Source organism: Lynx canadensis, chromosome A2, assembly GCF_007474595.2.
Source record: "Lynx canadensis isolate LIC74 chromosome A2, mLynCan4.pri.v2, whole genome shotgun sequence".
Classification (NCBI taxonomy): domain Eukaryota; kingdom Metazoa; phylum Chordata; class Mammalia; order Carnivora; family Felidae; genus Lynx; species Lynx canadensis.
Genome location: NC_044304.2, coordinates 126,885,685 through 126,910,268, shown reverse-complemented (window position 1 = coordinate 126,910,268; position 24,584 = coordinate 126,885,685). Strand labels below are relative to the sequence as shown.

At 40.4% G+C, this 24,584-nt stretch overlaps 1 protein-coding gene across 3 annotated transcripts in view; it reads left to right on the top strand.

Annotated features, from left to right (window-relative positions):
* Nucleotides 1–24,584, top strand: part of ELMO1 (engulfment and cell motility 1) — a 530,926-nt gene that overhangs the window by 285,672 nt on the left and 220,670 nt on the right. For all 3 annotated transcript variants that reach the window (XM_030308230.3, XM_030308233.2, XM_030308232.2), the window contains exon 15: nt 3,360–3,468. In XM_030308230.3, the coding sequence (XP_030164090.1) occupies nt 3,360–3,468 (109 nt within the window). The remainder of the gene's footprint in view (nt 1–3,359; nt 3,469–24,584) is intronic.

The following is a 24,584-nucleotide window of genomic DNA, read 5'->3' as shown; positions in this document are numbered from 1 at the left end:
TGATTGATGGGAATTTAGTTGTTCTCCCCTCCTGCTTCCCTGAATTGGAATTCCTGGTTAGAACTAGAATGAATTCCTCTATAAGGAGAAGGGTGATTCAGGATTAAACTAATGAGTCATTGTGCTCAGCAGATTGTGGAGAAGAGATTGTGAAGAGGGAATGAGGCTTTCAAAGACTCGAGCACCGGTCCTTCCTTGCTTGACTGCAGAAGGGATTTAGTTGGAGTTTACGTTCAGCTTTCTCAGAGAAAAAACAATCAACTCATAACATGTGTTTCCCTAAAGACACTGCGAGGAAGAATTTTTGTCATAAATCTCAAGGACAATAAAGGTTATGCTCATGATGATATTCAGTACATAATTATTTATGTGAGCATATGTTCCAAATGGTTGAAAAGCCTCAGTAAACAGTACGGTTCATCAACTTCTTGGACAATCGTGAGGGGGGTAAAGCGATAATGGCGAAGGCTGTGAGAACTGCTTGTAGCACAACAAATGCAGGAGGAGATTGAAGACACAGACTATGTTGTGACTATGGTTGGGTTTTAAGGCAGTCCTGGCAGGAATCTCCCCAAACAGTTGATTTGTTAGTGGGGTACTGTCAGTGCATATAATAAGATGCGTATATATGTGTGTTTTGGTGTCTGTGCAGAAAATAATCGGAGCACATTCTTGTTAAAATCCTACTCCTTTGGTTCTAAGCAATGCACCTGATATTGAACTCTCTCACATCACTTTGCTGTTTGGAACCCTGTCCATATCAATAAGATAGCACTTTCACTTACTTTTCTTTCTTCCCCCTTTTCTTCTCTCCTTTCTTCTTCCATCCTTTCAAATATTCTTTCTTTTATCCCACTTTCCTAAAAGCCTTCCCCTCTTTGTCCTCTTCATTCCTTGTCTGCCTCTCCTTACCTTTCTATGATCACATGCCGGGTGCCCCATGCACACTCAGTCTGAGCTGCCCTAATCTCTGCCAGGGATGCTGCCCAGGCCCCCCTTTCTTTCTTACTCCCTCTTATCCCTTCTCTGCACTCAGATCTTTTCCAAACAAATCAGGCCATGTCACTCGTCTGCCTAAACCTTGTGATTAGCATCTCAGGATCTTGGAGTGACACCCCACCCAGCCCTGGGGCAGAGGTCTTGGCTCACCTCTATGCTCCCCAGGTTTGTTTTCCCCCTCTCCAGCTCCTGGAATCCCAAATTCTTCTTTGGGCAAGCCCAGACCCCTCCACATTATAGACCAGGCAGTCTGCTGGCCTGTCCCAAACACATCCTACTCATCTACTCAGGGGCACCGTCCTTGATACCTACACCTGGGATATTCTTCCTCCCAGACCTCGACTTGGCAAGCTCTTTCTCATCCCCAATTCCCAGCAGTCACTCAGTTATCTAAACTCTCCTCTGCAGGCCTTCCCCATTGCTCTTTAACACCTCAACCAGTTATTTTTTTTTTCCCATAACGCTTGTGATAAACTAATTACCTATTGTTTTTATCTGTCTTCCTCAATTAGAATGAATGTTCAATGAGGTCGGAGCCCTGGTCTATCTTGTTCTCTACTTTGCGGGGCTTCTTCCTAGTCGATAATTACCATTATTGATTGAATGAATAAAACACTATTTCTGCCACTGAAGATTTTGTAGCCTAAGGGGTAAAACAACATAGGTCGGTGCACAGCGTTGATGTAGACTGGGAGACACCCACCTGCTCAGGATGTCGTGTAGCTCTTGAGGAGGTACCAGGCAACTATATCTGAGATGGCTCCAGAGATGGATAAAGTGGTTATTCCTTTTGTTGACACATGAATTTGAAGTTTAGTGACTTTGAAATAGAGTTTTCTTGCTTTGTTTTTACTTTTGTCCAATCCCTGTATACACACTCCCTTAATTATGGTAGGAACATTTCAAAGTATCTTAAGGATAGAGGAGAATTATTAGACCAACCAAAGAGTTTTCAGAGGAAGTTTTGAGCAAATAAACTGTAAGGACAGGGAATCAGCTTTTCTGCAGGAGCAAAGGTTCCCAGGGCTCTCCTATGGCCTTTCTTCTCTGCTTTCCTTTGCATTTTTGTTTGCTTTTCTTTAAAAAAAAATTTTGTAACATTTATTTATTTTTTGAGAGACAGAGTTGGGGAGGGGCAGAGAGAGAGGGAGACACAGACTCCGAAGCAGGCTCCAGGCTCTGAGCTGTCAGCACAGAGTCTGATGCAGGGCTTGAACCCACGAATTGCGAGATCATGACCTAAGCCGAAGTCGGATGCCTAACTGACTGAGCTGCCCAGGTGCCACCCTGCCGCCAGATTTTTTTTATTACAGGTTCGCATTCAGGTGGCTCCTGTGCTCACATACCTTGTGGACTGTCAGCACAGTTGGGCCAGTTTTTTTCCCCTTTTGTATGATAAGTCTCAGGGACAAACTCTGGTTGGTTCCTTTTGTGTCACATGTCCCTTAGGCATGCTTCAGTCAACTAATATGGGGGGTGAGAGCCTGTAAGAACATAAGAACCTCTGTGGGCAGATAGGGAGAATTAAAGGGTGCCTGGGTGGCTCGGTTGGTTAAGTGTTAGACTTTGGCTCAGGTCATGACCTCCTGTCTCAGGGGTTCGAGTCCTGTGTCAGGCTCTCTGCTATCAACACAGAGCCCACTTTGGATCCTTTGTTCCCCTCTCTCTGCCCCCCTCCCACTGGTTTCTCTCTCTCTCTCTCTCTCTCAAAATAAATAAATAAACTTAAACATTTTTAAAAAAAATAATAAAATGTAGGAGTTGAAGGCCCAGAAGAGCTGCTATTCACCAGGAAAGGGAAGACTGAGGGGAGAGAGCATGGTCTTATCACTTCAGTAAAAGGTCTTTCTTGTCCTGTTTTGAAAACCTCTCCATCCATAGGCACTTCTGTGTAAGTGGAAACCAGCAAGCAAAATCTGCTCTGACAGGGTGGAAAGTTTTAGGAGATTTGGAAACCATGTGAGTTTTAGGCACTATATACTGAGTACATGCTTAGAGTACAATTGTGTTTTGGCCTCAACCCTTTGTTTGGCAATCTGGGGTGGATCTGTTTCTGTTACCACAGAGCCAACATTATTTTTCAGTTTTTTTTTTAATGTTTATTTTTTATTTTTGAGAGAGAGATAGACCAAGAGTGCAAACAGGGGAAGGGCAGAGACAGAGGGAGACACAGAATCTGAAGCAGGCTCCAGGCTCTGAGCCTCAGCATAGAGCCCAATGCGGGGCTCAAACTCGCAAACCTGAACTGAAGTTGGATGCTTACTCAACTGAGCCACCCAGGTGCCCCATCTTAGAACCAACATTTCAACATTTTCTACAAACTGGCTTCCCTTACTTACCTGTTCCCTTTCCACTTGCAGATTGTGCTTGAGAACAGTAGCCGGGAGGATAAGCATGAATGTCCCTTTGGCCGCAGCAGCATAGAGCTGACCAAGATGCTGTGTGAGATCTTGAAAGTGGGCGAGCTGCGTAAGTAACACTTGTTTCCCACATGGGCATGATGCTTGGCAGGGACCCCACTTTCAGGGTTGTGCCTGGACCTACGCAAAGAATTCCCAAGGTGCTGCTAGTGGTGCATGGGCATCCCTGTGGACCCAGCATTCTTTGGCTCAGGCTTCCAGTGCATGTATTTCTGCATGTCTGTCTTAGAAATACACATTATTGTTATCTACAAGTGGAAAAATTTGCAGGTGTGATGACTGAATTTCAAATGTTATTGAATGAGTATATATTAAAATAGTCCTGCATTTAGTAATCTGTTAAGGAAAAAGATCTATGGATTTCTTTTTTAAAATTCTGGTTTTTAACCTACCGGTAGATTATTTTCTTTTCTTTCTTTTGAAACAATTTTTCTCTGTAAAGAAAAATTGAACACTTTAATAAAATCCTCTTCTCCCAATATCTCACTTGTTTAGAATACTTTCTCTAAGAGAGAAGGAATTATAGAAGAAAATGGGTAGCTGATCATGACAAATGTGGTCAGAGATATGCTCATTGCTTTTTTTCTTATTTATATTACAAAATTTAGGAGAGGACACCCAGAAAAAGCAGGTATGATAATTTTCCTGCCTTTTGCTCACTGGTGTAATTTGGGTTTAACCTGTTAAGATGAGTCTGATTTAACCTGGCTTGCAGTCATTGTCAACATTTAGCCTCCTTAAAGTGGCTGAGTTCCATTCCCTCCAATATCTCTAGAGCTGACACACATATAAATCTTCCCTTGTAGGCTTAATAACATGGGCGCCAGAGAAGACTGTTTATACCAGAGCAATGTTGGATGTTTGGTATTTGTTGTGAAAGCATAAATATTCAGTTACCTGCTTGAGAGTTTAAAATACTGGTCTGAGATGATTAATGGAAAGGAATCCAATGATTAAATTGGAAAGGAGGTTATGCTTTATTTACATTGTAAAAACCGACTATAGGTACTATTCAGGTAAACTAGAAAATTGAGAGCTTAGGGAGGAAAAACGAGGAATTTAAGTCTGTTCGACCAAGCACAGCAAATATTATCATCCTCCAGTGTGGGTGGATGGGGGAAAGAGGCTGAAATTGACATGAAACTGCCATGAAAGTTCTTTACTTATGAGCCCAAACTAGGTCATCTGTGCGTTAGAAGAGTAGTAGCCTGACCGAGAGATTTCTGTGTCACTCTGCTCAGGTTCACTGTTCACCAAGGTTAACATTTCAGTTTACCTGGATTATTTTTTTGTTTTAAAGTTTATTTATTTATTTTCAGAGAGGGGAGGGGCAGAGAGAGAGGGAGAGACAATCCCAAGCAGGTTCGTGCTGTCAGCACAGAGCCTGATGTAGGACTAGCACTCAAGAACCGTGAGATCACAACCTGAGCCAAAACCAAGAGTCGGATGCTTAACCAACTGAGCCACCCAGGCGCCCCTATTTACCTGGATCCTTGACCCGAGTTATCCTTCCTACTCTCCATCAGACTAACTTGTTGAGATTTATGTTGGCTGCCTAGCTTACTGTTTATTCAGTTGAAGGATTAAAGTCCTGAGTCAAGCAGATCCTACTGCATTCCTCATCCTGACAGCGGTGACTCTTTCATGTTTATCTCAATTTTATGGGGGGCGCTGCAGGAAGTCACTTGCTAAGAAGCATTGCAAGACCCGCTAAGATTTTCAGAAACTGGACAACAGTCATGCTCTGTCTCGTTGGTGCTTGCTTTGTCTAGGTTATCACCCCACATTGCCCCTTTCCCTATGGCCTGCTTTGGCCAGTTCTCACCTTCATGGCAGTAGAAAGTGTATAGAGTGTATTCTTCTGTGCTTCACTACTATATCCAGCCTCTGCTCTTCTTCTATGACAACTGACCCATATCTATCGTGCTAAAAGTTGACACAGAACAGAGATACAGAGGAGCAGAGGGAGGGAGGATGCTGGGAGTGAAGGGGAGCTGGGTTCTGTCTCTGCCACTTAGGATCCTCATGGCCTTGGGTAATGTCCTCACAAACTTCACCATGCTCTTACACCTCCACATTTTCCCCAGAAGTAGATTGGTAGTATTTGGGGTGATGATTTGAGTAGTTGTGTTCATTTTGGCCTGGGCACAGAGAGGTACACGGGGAATAGAGCGTATTCAGCCTAGGGAGACCAACTTGGAAAAGATGGCCGAGTTCTAGACTGTGTGTGGGCAAATATGGATCTGATTTGGACTTTCATCCATGTCAGTGTGACTCTATTTGGTGGGCAGCAGCGGGGGACCATGGTGGCAGGAGTCTGAGCAGACGGTTCTGCTCAGGTGAGTGTCAGCTCTGTGGTTTGCGGTGGGGGTGGAACCAGGGGTTAGAGACACAGACTAGGGACTGACCTCTGGCTGGTGCAGAGCAGCTCTGCAAGACTTTTGAGGACCTGACATCAAGCCAGGAACTAGGACAGAACTCCATTCCTAGGGACTGAGATAAAGAGTGGGGATGAAGGTAAATACCTTGAGGATCCCTGGGGATGTTCCAGGTGCTGCTCTTGCACTGTACATTATTCCGTATCTCACCTTCTGCTGCAGAGAAGGTTCCAGCCTTCTGCAATGACTCATTTAGTACCTGGTCTGGCCCATCTCTGCAGCGAATTTGGACTAGGTTACCTAGGGCCTGGTATACCAATGGCAAGCTCCCTTCATCCAAGATGACAGATGCATTTATTAATCTGTTTAATCAAAATCTATTGATTACTTACAATGTGCCAAGGACTGTGATTGAACACTGCAGATACAAAGGTGAACCACTTATGATCCCTGTCCTCCAGAAGCTTGCGCTTGAGAAATGTTTGGGACTGATATCTTCTATTCTTAGTTATAAATGATTGCATATTTATTTTAAATGCCCATTGTCTATTCTAAAGTAGAATTTTGCCAATGTTCTGATAGTTTGAGGTTTTAGGTTGGCCTATTTATTGCTTGCCCTGCAAAGGTCTTTCTGGACATTTTGCAAGGCTTATGGAGGATTCCACATTTCTGAAGTCTACATGCCCAAATGAGATGTTTTCAGCTCATAAAATATTAAAGGATTCCTACATTCTGATTGAGTGCTAGACATCAAATGATGAAACACCCTTTGGTAAGAGGAAAATTGCTTTTTAATGGATTGCCTTTTGCCCATTGCCATAGTAAATAAGTTGCTAATATGGAAAACAAATCTGAGTGCACCCTGATGTTGAGGGAAATATCTGTTTTTCTTCTGGGGAAAATTAGTTTCACATACAAATCCATCTTCCTTTGGTTTCAATGTGTCTGCTTTTCTCTGTTTCTAAGTTCATGGTTCTTCTCATATTTGTGTTAATAATTGATCTGGAAGATCATGGTTGTACTAAATCTATAAGCAAGTGCAGAGATCAAAGAAGTTCCACTTAGAGATCTAACTGATTGAGAAAAAAGACATATACAAGAGTAGAAAGATTCAATTTTCTACAAACGCTTTGTTTTTTGATTTAACTTACAGTCTTTGACGAAATCCACTTCTGAAATACTGGTTATATTTTGATGTCCAAAGCAAACATACTAATATTCAATTAAATTAGTGATACCAAGTATTTATGCAGTTTTTTTTTAAGATTGCTTTTTAAAAAGCACTATTTTTCTGCTTCCCAATTATTAACATTGCAAGAGGTGAATGTTTAATAGTGTGGTATAAAAACCAATATCTGATCATTTATATGCTTAAAACACTTTATCAGGGTTATTTAGTTGAAGCCCCATAACACCCCCAGTAGTTAATCAAGATCAATAGCATCTATGTTTATTAATGAAGAGAAGACATAGACTTACTGCATATTGTCTGGGGTCACTGGGCTCAAATCAGTCCTCAGGAAGCCCAAAGAATAGTACAGAAAGAAGCAGAAAAGTAGAATGGTTGCATTTTGGCATCTGGATGACCCATCTTTGAATCACAGCTCTGCTACTAATTGCACGCCTTGGGCATGTTTCTTCCTCTGTTCTGAGCTTCAGATTCCTTATCTCTAAAATAAAGCAATACCTGCTGCACACAGTTAGTTGTTGGGAGGATTAAATAAAATAATGGGCACTGCTTTAGTTGCAAGATAGATGATTTTTTTGCAAGTGATAGAATCTCAACTTTCCATAAGCAGACTGCAGGTTAAGTGACAGAAGGAGAATGCTCTGACTTAAGTAATAGCTGGAACCAGAATCTGGAGCAATGACTCTTGTTTCTTCACTCTTCACATTCTGTCTAAAATTATTCTTTGTAACCTGCTTGGTTCATGAGTCACTTTTGAGAGCAACACATTTGTTTTTTCCCTTAGTTTCAATCTTAAAAATCACAAAGAAGAATACCAATGGACCCGGAGGTGGCCACAGATCCCCATTGGGCTGGGTTGTATAATTGGCAGTTCCAGTTAGAAGAACAGGACTGGAGTAGAGTGAAGAGCAAGTCTTGAGAAGAAGAGGTGTATTTGTGTGTGTGCAGTGGGTAAGGGTGTGGGGAAGTGGGAGGTGGTGCACTAACAGAAGAAGGGAGTCATCTCACAGACAAATACAAAGATATTTGCTATAGATGTGAAGTCCTAGGCAGATACCTAGCTCTTAACTGGGGCTAAAAAATGGTAACTGTTGTGTTATTATAGCACTGTCCCCCAAAACAGTAAGTTGTTGAGAGATACAAGGAAACCTTGAGTTTTACACAATAGGTTAATTACTTATCTTTGGGATATGTAGCCCCTGATCCATTTATATTCCAATATCAAGTAGGGCTAGGATACTTCTTTCTGTCTCTCATTCATTCATTCATTCATTCATTCATGATACACAGGGCTTCTTCTCTATACAGGATCTAATCCCTGATGACATGGACATAGAGCACACACTCCATTCTCAAGCAGCCCACATTCTGACTGGGGAGTCCTTCATATAAACAAATAATTAGAAAACACATTGTCATTTAGAACATTACATTTAAGTTACACTAATATCACTAGGAGGCAGTGGTTGGTTCTTTCTGTCCATAGGAAGCTAGACAGGCTAAGGAAGGGAGAATCTTGGGAGGTTTGACACAGAAAAGGAGATACTTGAATATGTGGAATCACAGAGATGAGAATACCCAGGTAAGCACAGGTGTGTGTATGGTGGGCAGCAGCTGTTAAAAATTCCAGGCAGTGAGATGTAGGTGAAAAGACTTGGAGGGTCGGAGAATTCTAGTTCTATGTGGCTAAGGCAGGGGGGGCTTGAGGGAGCAAGCAAACGGAGGAGATGCTGACGGAAAAAGCAAGAGTTAGATCATAAAGATTTGCCATGCAGAAGAGCTTGGACTTTACCATGTAGGCAGTGAGAACCGATAGAAGGATTTTTAATCAGAAAAAAATGCCCTAGTCCTAGGCATCAGATTCTAGGATTAGATTTTGTCTTCTGGCTGTGACAAGAACTTGTGAGTACAGGGCCAGTATCAGGGACAAGGTTACTTCAGCCCAGCTAGTATAGCAGTGAGGAGGCTTTTCAGCTTCAAGTATTAGAAATCCCAACTCAAAATGGCCTGTGTAAGAAGAACCTGTATTGAATATCATAATTGCAGAGTTGAGTAAGTCCTAGAGATGGTTAACTGTTCAGTAATCTCATCAAGGACCCAGGTTCTTTCTACCTTTTGGTTCTGTCATCCTTGATGTACAAAATTTGTCTTTAGGCAGATAGCAAAATGGCAGCTGCCATCACGTGGTCCAGGGGAAAAGAAGCTGTCTCTTCTAGTGAGTCTCTTTTAGACTTGTGGAAATGTTTCCAAAAGTTCTTCAGCAAACTCTCACATCTCATCGGCTGACACTGTGGCCTGTGCCTACCCGAGTCATTGATAAGGGGAACAGGAACAATCATTAGCTGCTCCTGAGACAGGGTATGAAGCCAGCCTTCCTTGAGTATATGACCACAGGATGATAGATAGCTAAAGAAAATAGGGAAAATAGCTATTTGCAACCCTTAATTCTGTCTCTTTACTTTTAAAACTCTCCTCTGCATTTTCCTTACTGCTGCAAAAAACTATAACAAATTGAAGTCAGATTACAGCCCTCTGTCATTTTGCCTTCACTGGGAATTGGGGAATGCATTAGTATTTTTTTTAATGTAGCAATATCAAAGGTTGTGGGAAAATGGTAATTGAGGTTTGATTATAATGTATTTCATTTTTCATCACTAAGATGCTAGGGCTCCACTACCTTACTTTCCTTTCAGCAAATGTATATTTTTCACCTCCTCAATTATGCTTTTGTATGTGGGTTATTCTCAGGTGTATTTTGAAGGGCAGAATGGACACATACATTTGTGATTCAGGTTCTCATATTTCCCTGAAATAGTTTTTCCATCTTCACCTATGTGACCATATATAATTAGATTAAAACTTAATAACTGCTTCTCTGCTTTGAAAAAACAAGAACGAAATGTACATCACATGCTATGGAAATATTCAGCATCTCCTTACTTTGTCTTTCAGTGACGATATTTATTACAACACACCAGTGGTGCTGAGTGAAGCACCTTGTATAATTCATCACCCAGACACCTCTGCTTTAGCAAGTAAAAATAACACAGATGAGCAATCTGAAGGACTCTTTGGAGTACAGCAGCAATTAGAATAGACACTTAACTCTGGGACATTGGTGTTTTCGTACTTTGAGAAGTACCATCCATCACTTTGATTCTTAGAACATTCTGGCTAAAGAAAACTCAAGAAAAGTAGTTTTTTAACAATTAAGCCTCTTAAGGGCCTTTCTTTAGCCCTCTTAATACTAGCTTATTCCTAAGCTCCCTGGAAAGTTGAAGCTTCTCAGACCTTGACTCTGTCTTGAATCTTCATTTTTCTATTTCTGCTTTCATATGATACTTCCACCTGCAGCTTAACGTAAGAACAAACAAAAATAAATGCAATAAATGTTCAAGGCCTGAGCCCATTATTTAGAAAGTTTTATCTACTTTTGGCCCAAATTAAAAATGTCAAAGGAGAACGTATAAGAGTCAGTCGAGAGTAGTTGTTTACAATAATTATAGAACTGATCTCAGGATTTGTAATAGCATTATTACAAGGCAGGAGGATTTAATGTAAGATTCTTGTATTCAGAATCAGAAGCACGTGGCAATTGGCGCAGCTGATACAAGTAAGGGATTTTGTCAAGATGGCCAGCCATCTTGCTCCTTTGTCTCCCGTTTGTAACCTGGGAAAACTCTCATCATCATCATTATCATCACCACCACCACTGCCATCATCATCATTCTCATCTCAGAACTAGATGAAGAAATATAGGTTAAAGTGTTTTGCTAAATGTAAAGTGCCAAAAGTTTCACATTTTTTGCTAAATGTGAAATACCCTATTTGTGAAGGAGACAACAACAGAAATATGCAGATTTAGAGACACCGAGGTGTATCTCCTCCTGTAGCAAAGTCAACTCTGTGCATTTAGTGGCTGCCTTAGAACCTGAAGTTCTGTGGTTACTTGCTGGTGTTTCAGGAGGCAGTACTTGTAGGTACTTCTAAAATCTCAAGGTAATTCTTACCTCCTTCGGAAGAGATTGCTGTGAGAAATTAAACTTGGTAGTTTAGAAGACTATCTCAAGCACATCCCAATTATAAATGGATGAAAATAACTTATATTCATCATAGGCATTTTTAGGGCTTGCTCTTTTTTGGTTTATTTCTGAGAAGATATGTAGCTGGAAACAATCAGCATCCATTTCTGTTGTCTCTTAGGTTATAGCTTGAGGGGTGAGCCTGGTAGGTTTGCCCAACCTCATGATGAAGAGAGACAGACACAGACGTGTTGAAAGAACACAGATGCCCACTGTCTTCCCTCCCACCTTAGAGATACTTGTCTACCAGGTTCATGTACAACATCGGGGTTGAGTGACCATTCTGATTCCTCCTGACTCTCTGCTGGGGAGGGCACCACATTCTCCTGGAAACTCCCATAGCACTTTACTGGTGCCTCTCTGTTATACTTTCCTCTGTTTATTAATACTTTTCTTCCTTTAATTCCTAAAAATTGAGGTAGTTTATAGTAAAGTATAAAGATAATTTCAAAATAAATAAGTGGTAAAAGCAAAGGCAAGTAAAAATTATAATTAAAATGGATTATGAATGTTTGCAAAGAGCATGTTATAAAGGCCTTAGTATTTACTAGTGGTAGACTTTGAATTTGGCTCAAAGATTTGTCTCAGGGAAGCAGGAGGAGCTCAGTAATAGAAAACAGATGTGGGACGCCAGGGTGGCTCAGTCGGTTAAGCATCCAACTTCTGCTCAGGTCATGATCTCACAGTTTGTGAGTTCAAGCCCCATGTTGGACTCTGTGCTGACAGCTCGGGGCTCAGAGCCTACTTCCAGTTCTGTGTCTCCCCCTCTCTCTACTCCTCCCCCACTCATGCTCTCTCTGTCTCTCTCTCTCAAGAATGAATAAACATTAAAAATAATAAAATAAAGAAAACACATGAGTACACATCTCACACGAAGAAGCTCAGTGTGTAAACCCAAATGCTAATTTCAGTTAAGGCTAAAATAGTATTTGATAACATTTAATATCATTTGTTAATGATGATGGAATAGACAACTTCTTAGCATTATTTTTTTTCTAAGCTACTGTAAAGCAGCAAGCCAACATATATTTAAAATGGTGATAACAAAACAGCTTTCCCATTAAAAACTGGAACTAAAAGTAGGGTGCTATGGAGTGCTAACATTCACCAGTAGTATCTCTCCTTGATCTGGAAGACACGAATAGAGGTATAGTTCATTGATAGAAACAAAGTATTTTAAATTATAGACAATAAAACTATCCAGAAATCCCTGAAGAAGCAAAGAACAAGCTGTTAGAATTCATGTAGCTACATGGTGGGTAACAAAAATTGGTAGCAGTTCCATATGTCAGCAGTAATTAGTTAATCATAAAATGGATAAAAAGGGTTCTTTTTAATTGTGGTAATACAAATGTAAACTACCTCAGAATAACACTAACAGAAAACATCTTGGACTTGTGTGAAGAAAACTATAAGACTTCACTAAGATATATAAGTTGTAAATTAATAAATAAGCAAAGGTTTTATCCCTGGTAGGAACACATTAATATTGCAATAAAGATGTGAGCTCCTCCAAATCAGTGTAGGCTCACATATCCTTCCAACGTACTAACAGAAACTGGGATGAGAACTCTACAGAATGACTGTAGGGTTCATTTGGAAGAATAAGGAGGGAAATTGGTAAGGAAGGACTGATGTGGTCAGCAGTAAGTGAATGGACATAAAAATACATTTCCTTTTGGGGCACCTGAGTGGCTCAGTCGGTTGAACATCTGACTTCAGCTCAGGTTATGATTTCCCAACTCGTCAGTTAAAAAAAAGAAACACATTAGAGTAACAGGATCCCAATAGATGAAAGATGCCATTAGTATGAACAGCACCTTCACTCCTCATCTGTGAAATCAGTCTAGTATTAAAATTACTAATCTCACTTCAAAAACGTAAGGTGTAACACCGTCTCTCGCTAGTTCCACACCCTGGACTTGGACCCACAGGCTCTTCTTTATCCGAAGCAATAATCTAATCAGCCTCCTCAGCACTTATCATAAGATTGAGATGTACCAGGCCATGAGCGTAAAGGTCCTAGCATGCTATAAAAGTAGAATAGTAAGTAATGAGCATGAAATGAGAAAGTGTAAGCAGAATGCAGAAAGATGCCAACAGATGGTAAAGTAGAGTAAAGTCGACCCCAAAGAGAAAGGAATTAAAATAACAGCAATCAGGATGCGGGACTGCACTGACATGATGGTGAATTTCTATTCTGTAAGGTTTTTAAAATCAAAACATACAATAGTAAATCAAACGCAAATACACACAAAACCGAGAAGCAAGTCTTTAACTCACTTCCCGCAGAGGTGTTTTCCCCTGAGGGAGTCCCCAGAGGTTGAGAGAGTAGCAGAGGACAGAAAGGTCGAGATGCCTTTTACAGCCTCTCATCCTTAACCTCAGGCCTTTGGATGGAGAGATTTTCCTGGCTGTTGGAATTCATAACAGGGTAGATGCCGATGGAGTCTCTCAGCCCTGAGCACTTGAACTTCAGTCAATAACCACTTGCTGATTTAGGGACACCTGGGTGGCTCAGTCGGCTGAGTGTCTGACTCTTGATTTTGGCCCAGGGTGTGATCTCAAGGTCTTGGGATCTCAGGATCGTGGGGTTGAGCCCCATAGTATGGAGCCTCCATAATTAAGATTGTCTCCCTCTCTCAAAACAAAACAAAACAAAACAAAACAAAACCACTTGCTGATTTAAAGATCAGTAGAATTTATTTTTTTTAAATGAAAATGGCCACTGCCATTTATTTATTAGATGCTTTCTACATGGCAGGCAATACTGAAGGCAATACTCTGTCAACCCTTTCAACATCTCCATTTACAAACGAAGTGCCTGGGACTCCGGGAGAGGTTAAGTAGATTGAGGCCACACAGGCATTAGGTACAGTTCCCTTTTGTGGGATAATGTTGTTCCCTTTACTTGGAACTATTGCACAATGCTGCAAACCACTGCTTTCATGTTTTTAAAATGTCTTGTCTTCCTCACAGACTGTAAGCTCCTTGAGCACTAGACTCAGAGTAAATTCATCTCCCATCTCACCCTGTAGTCCAGGGATTACATACAGTCTGCAGTTAATAAGTATTTATTTCATGAATGGAGTAGCTTTCTATTTGCTTGAGGGTTAGTTCCAAAAATATTTTTCAGACATCACTAAATTTTTTATGAACTTTCTGTTTTACCCTGAAACTTCTCAAACACCATCCTTTTAAAATTTTCTAATAAAGTAAGAATGAGTTCTACAAAGGGGTGCCTCCTCATTCCTCCCCCTTCTCTTCCTCCTCAGGATAATTTAGTGAGAAGGCCTACTGAGTCCAAATTTGAATTAGAAAATATCAACACTACAGTATGTTCCCCAAAGAGGAAAAAATTTTCTATTTTCAATCTTGTGTTTCAGAACACACAGCTGTGTGACTTCCTAATTTATTGTATTCCCAACTGCCTCCAGACAGCTCTCCATTGCTGCTTCTTTCCTACCCACCCCCTGGATGTGGGAAATGGGGCAAATTTTAACCAGTCCAGAATGAGGATGCAGAGAAGCCAGTGGACTGCTCCTCCAAAGATGCCTGTTGCCCAAGCAGGTGCACCTAGCAGCTAGAACCTGAAGGGAGCCAGGTTTCCTGGGATGGCTGCTGGGGGCTAGGAAGTAAGCTGTCAGCTCCTTGGAGACTAATGCCAGCTGCCTGTGTGCTTCCCTGGAGTGTGGTCATTCCCCTGCCTCTAGGGAGCGGGACACAGCTTTGGATCCCAGCAATCAAACCCAATGTGGCTTCCCTTAATTTGGCTTTCCAAGGGTTTGGCCACGAGAACAGATTGCAGCTGTGGCCTGAGCATCTTTAGAAGTATGAATCATTTTTTTTTCTGAAGAAGCTATTTTGAGCTTTATAATTGCATATTTCATGTTGTTTTTTCATAGAGTAAGGAGAATGACTTGCACTTTTTTTAATAGAATTCTGCTGGTTTCTTTGCTGTTGTGTCTTGTATAATCTGGGCCAGTGATTTCTGAACTTGGCTGTGCATCGGACTCATTTGAGGGAGCTTGTGGGGAATATAATTTCCTGCCATGGAATCCAGAAATCAGTATATTTAATCAACTCTCCAGTTCATTCCTAGGCAGCTGGCTGGCCTCTCCTAAGTTTGGGGATCTCTGTTGAACTCCTTTATGGTAATTTGGATCGTGGTTAAATGGATATTTTTATGGGGTGGTAAGAGCTCTAAACTGGGCCTTAGAAGGTGCAGATTCTTTTTTTTTTCCAATATATGAAGTTTATTGTCAAACTGGTTTCCATACAACACCCAGTGCTCATCCCAAAAGGTGTCCTCCTCATTACCCATCACCCACCCTCCCCTCCCTCCCTCCCACCCCCCATCAGCCCTCAGTTTGTTCTCAGTTTTTAACAGTCTCTTATGCTTTGGCTCTCTTCCACTCTAACCTCTTTTTTTTTTCCTTCCCCTCCCCCATGGGTTTCTGTTAAGTTTCTCAGGATCCACATAAGAGTGAAACCATATGGTATCTGTCTTTCTCTGTATGGCTTATTTCACTTAGCATCACACTCTCCAGTTCCATCCACGTTGCTACAAAGGGCCATATTTCATTCTTTCTCATTGCCACGTAGTACTCCATTGTGTATATAAACCACAATTTCTTTATCCATTCATCAGTTGATGGACATTTAGGCTCTTTCCATAATTTGGCTATTGTTGAGAGTGCTGCTATAAACATTGGGGTACAAGTGCCCCTATGCATCAGTACTCCTGTATCCTAGAAGGTGCAGATTCTAATTCTGGCTCCCTTACTGACCAGCTCTAAGCTCTAGACAAGCCTCTTCTCCTGTGTGGTCCTTAGTTTCCTCTGGCATAAAACATTTCTTGCCCAGGTGGCCACCAGCTCCAGAGCTGCTGTGTTAAGCAAAGACCTTTTTATGGACTCAGTATAGTGACCGTAACCACTAAATAAGTTGCCTGAAAGTTTGCCATCATCAGTTCTGGAGTGACGTGGTGGTATCGGATTCTGTGCAAGAGAAATAAATGCCCAAAGACCTTGTTGTGAGGGGTTCCTAGTGACAAGGCAACCTTGCAGCATGGACAGAGGCTTTGTTGTCTGCCGTACAAATATGACTGCTCTCACTTTTTAAGTGTAAAGTTTAGTTTAATGTGCTTTTCCCACTCCGAATTCTTTCCTCCTTTGAAATATCAATTTTATTGCCAGCAAAGAGTTCTTTAAGAAGAATTAAACCTTAATTTTGCCAGAACAGATAAAGGAAATGGCAAAAAGGAAAAAAAAAAAAAAAAAAACCATTCCTCTGACTTCATTCTTCCCTGCCTAGCAGATTTCACACTGTCGTTTCCCACCTTGATTTTCTCAGCTGGGTTTGGTGGCTCTTGCCTCTCCATGCTGTGGTGGGGCTGTTGGCTGAAGCAACAGCATTGTCCCATCACTTGGGAACAGGAGAGCTTAAATAATCCTGAAAGTTGGAAGAAGAACCAAGCCTAAATCCAAATGCTGCTTAACATTTCTGCAAGTCATATCTATACCCCGAGAAACACAGCCCTAATGCTTCTTTGGCTTTTATTGGCTATGTAATGATTTGAGGAATCGCTTTGTACTGGAGCCCAGAAGAATCCAACCAGAGTCCACACTTCATTTCCCATCCCAACCTGCCCAGGTCAGAACTAATCCTGCTGCTTCTCTGTGTCATTAATGTTGTCAGAGGAAAACCTCAAATTTAAGGCCTTGTGGGTTGACTATTCTAATCATTTAAAAATGTTTGTTTTGGATTAAGAGTTTACCTTAAGGCCTATGCGTTAACAAATGTTCCTATTCGATTGTATTCTAAAAATAAGCTAATATCATCCATACCATTTTGTAACCTGATTCTTTTCACTTAATGTGCTGCAGACCTCTTTCTTTTCAGTAAATTTATTCACTTGTAGTTTATCCAAACTTTCAGTAGTTGAATATTATTTCATTTCATATGCATGTGGCCATATTGTGGATATGGATATAAATAGCATCCCGTTTTATGAAAGTATGGGTCTCTTATTAACAGATATTTACATTGCTTACAAATTTTTGTTTCTATAAAGGGCACCTGGATGAACATTTGCTCAGTAAATACACTTAATTAACATCTTCGTACTAGGGCTGTAGCAGTGAAATAAAACAGAACACCATCTCTTTCCCTAAGTCTCATATATTTATTTTACTTGGAGAGAAACAGACAATAAAGAAATAAGTATATCTCTGCTACATGGTGGAAAAATGCAATGAAGAAAAATCACAACAGGGAGGATGCATGGCATTGACTGGCTGAAAAGACTGTGTTGATCACAAACATATGAATGTAGTGAGGGACTGGGCCGAGACAGTATCTGGACAAGAGTTTTCCCAAAAGACGGAACAGCAGTAGAAAGCTCCTGCATGGGAAACGAAGAGGAAGGAGGCCAATGTGACAAGAGCAGAGAGAACTAGGTGGGGGGTAGCAGGAGATAAAAGTAGGGGTGGAGAGTGGAAACATTCTGCCATTGTAACAAAGTTAGCTTTTACTGTTAGTGAAAAGAGACGCCATGTGATGAACTGAGCATACAGGTGACATTATATAACGTACAATTTGAAATAATTATTTGGATGATCTATGGACATTAGACTATAACGGAGAACAAGTTAACACCCTCCGCTACAGCAAGTTGAGAGGTAATAGTGGCTGGAACCAGGGTGTTAACAGTAGACTGAAAAGTGGTTGGATTCCAGATATATTTTAAAGGTAGAGAGAGCCAACAGGATTTTCTTAACAGATTGGATGTGGGTGGGAAAGAAAAAAAAAAAAAGAAGAGTCAAGGATGGACAGCTAAAAGCATGGACTTGTCAGTGAGATTGATGGAGAGCATAGAAGACCAATGGTTTTGTTTTGGTTATGTTTATTTTGAGATGCCTTTTGGACACCCAAGCGGAGATGTTGATTTTGTAGTTGGATATATATGTGTAGAGTTCAGGGGAGGGTTCTGAGCCCGAGATTTAACATTGGACATCATCAGCAGAGAGTCAATATTTACAGCTGAGATTGGAGAGCATCCACGACTCCAGGATTCAGCCCTGAAACACCCCAAAAGTTACTTGTTAGGGAGAAGAGGAATGGTAACGATGTAAGAAGAAAATCAAGAGAAATTTCAACTACAGGTAGACAGATTGACAGATGAAATGCTGCAGATTGTGGGATTGAATGAGGACTGAGGGTCAATCATTGATTTTAGCAACATGGAGGTCAGAGGCGATCTGAGCAAGAGCAGTTTCACTGGGGTGGTGGGAAAAGAGCCTGGCTAGATGGGTTAACACCAAGTGACGGTGCAGGGATTAGGGCCGTGAACACAGAGGAGTGCTACCCAGCATGGTCTGCAGTGTGCTACAAGGGAGGTAGTGCGGTCAGCTTTCCAAAACCTTTGTGGCAGTTCAACATGGCCACGGCATTTAAGCCCATGAATGTTTTTCTAGGGATTCAGTTTTGTTTTATTTTTCAAGAGTGTCTGTTTCCAATCAACAGATTAGAAGTGAAAACAAACTGGTCCTTCACTTCATAGTTTGAGAGGTACTGGTGTAGATGGCTATTTAAAGGGGTTTTACTTTAGAGTGGAGTAAAAACCTAAGGTGGAAGCTATAGGGAAGTTACAGGCAAGTGAGATTTTTTTTTAAATGGTGGTAGAAGCTATAGCATGTGCTTTATAGGAATGATTCAATAGAGAGGGAGAAAGTGATGATGAAGGAGACCTATATCTCTGCTACATCTTTGCCTACATCTTTAATAATAATTTCCTTAGTGAAATGCCTACCAATGGATCCTGAATCAAACAGTATATGGCCTTTGTGTTTTTGTAATCCAGTGTAGTATATGTGCCTTGTTGGAATATTTTTAAGCGTGGAGAAGCAAAACTAATAATCATCCATTATCTTATCACCAAGATAGACTGGTATTTTTTCCATAAAATGAGATTAAATTATATTGTTTTTAATATTCTATTATTTCCATTTAATATATTGGGACTATATTCCTACAACAATAAGTATATACTTATATCATTATTTAATGCCTCTTTAATATTTCATTGTATGGATCAACCATCATTATTTTGACCAGGCTCTTATTACAAAATATTTTGGGATGTTTCCATTTTTAGTGAAAATAGCACTGCGATGAATATCTTTGTAATTCCATCTGACTATTTCCTCAGCATTAATTGTTGGAAGGTAAAGTTCTGTGTCAAATGGTGTGATATTTTAAAGCTTTTTATTCCTTTACAGTTTACCTCTAGAAAGGCTGAAGCATCTACACCCCCACTGAGCAGGCATGTGGATTTAGGGACAAGGTTTAGCACAATTTTTTTGAACTACTGAAAAAATTGGGGGTTGAGGAAGAAACCTGAGATGGTGAGATTTGGGTGATGATACATAGGGAAACATTCAGACAGGTAAACACATATCTAATAGATAACAGACATGACAGAGATTGATAAAGCTAGATATGATCTGTATTTATCTATACCATGGGCACATTATGACTTTCATGAGCCCTAGGTACTTTGCTTTCATGAACTCCTTCCTCTGTAAAACTGTATAAAAATTTATATTTTTTACTACTTTATTATAAAGATGAATATTATCCAGGCTGGATTCATTATTATATGTTCATTATTATCCTATTTATGTTTCTCTTCTAATTTTAAAAGTGATTAGGATGAAAACATTTTATGGGCTTCTAAAGTAATTCCATGCCCTCAGAACTATACCTGCCCTGCCCCATGGACAGGGTCAGCCCAGATTACACTGCTTTATGCTTTTAATATTTCTTTCTTTCTTTTTTATTTTTTAATGTTTATTTTTGAGAAAGAGAGAGAGAGAGAGAGAGAGAGAGAGAGAGAGAGAGAGAGAGATATTGGGGGAAGGGCAGAGAGAGAGGGAGATACAGAATCTGAAGCAAGCTCCAGGCTGCAAGATGTCAGCACAGAGCCTGACACAGGGCTCGAACCCATGAACCATGAGATCGTAACCTGAGCCGAAGTCGGACACTTAACCGACTAAGCCACTCAGGCTCCCCTATGCTTTTAATATTTCTAATAATAGATATTACTTAGGACCAAAAAATAAAAGAGAAAAGTATGAGACTAAATTTGTAAATATTCATGGTCCCTACTAGGTTTCTTTATTTTTTTTCCACAAAGGGAGAAGATCTATTCCTCTTTTCTCTTATATTCATCCCATTTCCTTCCTAGCAGTGGACTGTAATAGAAGATCCTCCTCTTAAAAAAAAAAAAAAAAAAGTAAGAGGAAAAGTAAAATCTAACCAGCTTCCCTCCTAAACTTGCTTCTACTCCTGATCTCTGGTGTCACCATTCACCCAGTTGTTCACCCTGAGACTTGATATCATCCTTGGTCAGAGACTCACATCCATAGCCGGTCAGTGATGCAAGTCCTATCCAGTAAGCACCTAAAGGGGTGTGTGTGTGTGTGTGTGTGTGTGTGTGTGTGTGTGTGTGTGTGTTTTCTGAGATGTAATTTGACATATAACTTTGTATTAGTTCTAGGTGTGCAAATGTAATGATTTGGGAAGGGAGCTGATATATGTTCATATTGTGAAATGATTACCAGAATAAGTTTAACATCCAGCACCTCATATAGTTCTAAATTTCTACATGTTGTGATAAGAACTTTTATGACCTACTCTCTTAGCAACTTTCCAATATACAGTACAATATTGTTGATATCATGATGGACACTACACCCCCCCAGAAAGTTTGCACCTTTTGACCACTAAAGATTTCTTCTGTGCCCTGATTGTTCTGTTTCCACTGCCATTACCCTCCTCTACACCATCGTGGTGCTGCCTCCACACTTGCGCCTCTAATCCATTCCTGCTCCACCCTGTAACCTGGGCTTTATCTAAGGCATAAATCAGATTGGTTTAATCCCGTTCATTAAAATAAGATGGCTTTTGTAGGCCTCTGTTTTCTTTCAAAGTCCAAATTTCTTTTGACCATACTCACGCTCCAGAAATTGCAACACGGTGTACTTTCTGTTTTCTCTTGACCTTTATAATCACTGGCTCTTCATTCTAGAACACCCATCCCCCATTGCTTTGTGTCCCCACCTCAGACACACTCTTTGGCCCCCACTCCCTGAAAACACCCTTCCACTGGGCTGAGCTTGACCCCACTGAGGCACATCTCACACTAGATGGAAATTACTTGTCTGTCTTTGCACATTTTCTCCCTTCGGCTCCATCTGCTTCAAAATTAGTGTCAGTTCCATCCAGATTCTTGTGTAAGGTTTTCCGTCAATCAACATGGGTTAGAAGCTTGTAGAGGGCACATAGGTGGCAGCAAAATATAGGACTGGATGTAATTCAAGTTTTTAAATGTTTATTTATTTATTTATTTTGAGAGAGAAGGAGAGAGAGAGTAGGGGAGGAGCAGAGAGAGAATCCCAAGCAAGCTCTGCACTGTCAACGCGATCTCTTGATCTCATGAAGCATGAGATCAGGACCTGAGCTGAAATCAGGAGTTTGATGCTCAACTGACTGAGCCACTCCAGCGCTCCAGGACAGTTTTGTTATAAAGTTGAATCCATTGTCTCTGGGGTTACAATTTGGACAGTTGTCAATAAACTGTCTCATTCGGGTCAAGCAATGCCATGTGGGATGACAGAAGGCAGTGGGACAGGTCTCAGCCACAGTGTGGGACATACAGGAAGAGCTCAGCATGTTTGTCACCATCATCCTGATGGCACTGGCATTGGGAATCCCGCCTACCAGGGTGGGCTGCCTGCTGGGTGGTGGAGCAGCCTCAGGGCCACATGTGTTACTGTCAGTCAGACAGAGGTCAGAAATCAGCAGGTGAATGAATCCTCTGGTTGCTAGACTTTCAAGCTCTTTGTCTCTTTATGTGATGGGGGCCCAAGTTTCTTTGATGCTCTTGGCCTTGAGGAAAAATCAGAATCACAGCTCTTGACACTTACTGAGCTAGAGGTTTGGGTTTTCAGGAAACAAATAATGAGGAAGCAAAGAAAAACAAAAAATCAGACAAACCCAAACTACATCTAATCCTCTGTCTTTGGGCCCATTTTGCTTTTCTGTTAGAACATTGGTCATCATAGCTGGTTAGATGGTAAGAAAAGGACCCTGGGACCTTTTTTTTTTCTTTTTCTGGCATCTTTTTTCTTAATGCACCAGTTCCTGTGCCAGATGGTTGCCTACATTTATGCTTAAGAAAATAACATAATTTCTTTTGTTCTTGAATGTTCCTTGTGAGTCATGACCTTGAGTCATATGACTTCTCACTTGGAATAGTTCATGAGATGTGGTTGTAGGTATTTTATGTCAAGAAAGAAGAGAAAAATATGTATCTGGAAGGAGGCAGTCAAATGGATTACTCTCTTGAAGTAATTGCAAATAGTGACTCATCAGGGGTAATGAAGTCACTTTAGTGAATTTTGAATAGTGTTTTAAAAAATGGAAGAAAATAATGTTTAGAGTGCCTCACAAGTAGCAAAGATAAGTGCTTTGTTAGATCAGTTTTACATTCATCTGCATGTGTACTGGGATGCAATACGAAGTATGTCTCATGCTGTAGGTCACAGCTCAAAAAATTTGAAAGCCACCACCCCCTGCCTGACAATTAACTCTGAAATTCCCTACTCGAGTGTTGTATGTTTTTGCATTAATGTATACATCACACATTTTTTGATTCAAACACGTTATTCTGTCAGAGTTTATCTTAAGGGATGAGGTGCCTGCCACTCAATCATACAAGTGAGGTTGATTATCATCCATAGACATCTCCTGCATAATTCCTGCTCACATCTTTTCTCTTGGTACTGCTCCTGGCTCTTTGTGATATCCCTGAATTTTCAGGCTTATTCCTCTTAGAAGGGCTTCTTTATAGATTAGAAAATGAGAATTGTATATGTGACATCTCCTGTGTATACATAAGAGGGAGCCACAAGACATGTCTTTAAATGAAAGGACAGTGTCAGTGCTTTGTGCCAAAAATGACTGGTGCCTTAAAACAGCTTTTGTGTTTCTGATTTATTTCAGTGTTTTTCCAGTGTTGTGTCTGAAAGAGAATATATTCTGTTTCAAATAATTCCAAATGGAAAGCCATCAACCACCATTTATGTAAAAGCCCGTATCTGAAACCCAAGCAGAAATGTCTGGTTCAGTGATAAATGCCCTTCATTCCTCCTGGGCCTCCTTCACACACAGTTGAGGGAACGTGAATGAGAATAAGTGGGGCATGAGAAAGCAATTTCCAGGCCCTGACTAACAAGAAAATCACTGAATGGTCATTCTGTCCCATGCAAGCCTAGGACTGTGGAAAACCCGCTATTAGAGCCTTTAAACAATCTTGCCTCTGTCTGCTCTTTTGACCTTATGCCCCTAAACCAACTCCCACAACCGGCTTGCATTTTGTTTAGATATAGGCCATTTGCAGCTCCCTAAACAAGTCAGACTACCTCCATTGTGCCTTGGTTCCTTGGCACTTTCTCTGTCAACTGATTTTGGTCTAATACCAACCTGTCTTCTGTGGCCCAGGTGACTGCCACAAAACCTTTGGGGACCCTCTCTACTAATCTGAATTCAGTGTGCTTCTATTGATCACCTGTCATACCATACCACCTGCCACATACCAAGAACAGTACTCAAATATGATAGCAACTTACAGAATTATTAGATATCTCCTGAGCGTCTGTGATGTCCCACATCTTGTTCCAGGCACTGAGACTTTGCTGATCTGTTGAAGATAATCTCAAAGTCAGCTGTAGAATTATCTTTATGTTCCTCATTAACTTATATTCTAGCAACAAACAAAAGATGAATAAGGCTATTTTCCCTCATAGTAATCCTTTGATTTCTATCACTGTTTAGACAAGTGATATTTTATACCAAATATTTTATTTTGAAATTTACTTTATAAGTTTTAGAAAGGATCAGCATTTTAATTTTTTTAAGTAAGTGATCACATAATAATTGCCCTGACTTTTTTCCTGCCATTCTTCTACCAAAAAAAAAAAAAAAATCACATTGAAACCAGCATCGTATCACATATACATGTGATATGATAAATATATAAATAATTGCCCTTGATTTTTTTCTGTCATTTCTCTACTAAAAAAAATCACATGAAGCCAGTGTCTTATAATTTCAGATTATAAAATTATATTTAAAATTATAAATCTTATAATTTAAGATTATAAAATTAGTACATTAAAAATAATCTTCTTTAAAAAAAGTGCACATCGTTTTTGAAGTTTTACAAAATGGGAAAGATTTTCAGGAATAAAATTAAAGCCACTCACTATTCTGTACCCTGAGATAACAGCTATAGGCACAGTGATAGGTTTTCTTCTACCCTCTACTGTATCTGTATTTGTATCCTCAGATTATCTCTATTATACATATGTTTGCATTTACATGTATATAGAAAAAATGTGGATCATATTGCCTCTATAGTTCAGAGTTCTGTTTTTCTCTTCACTCAAAA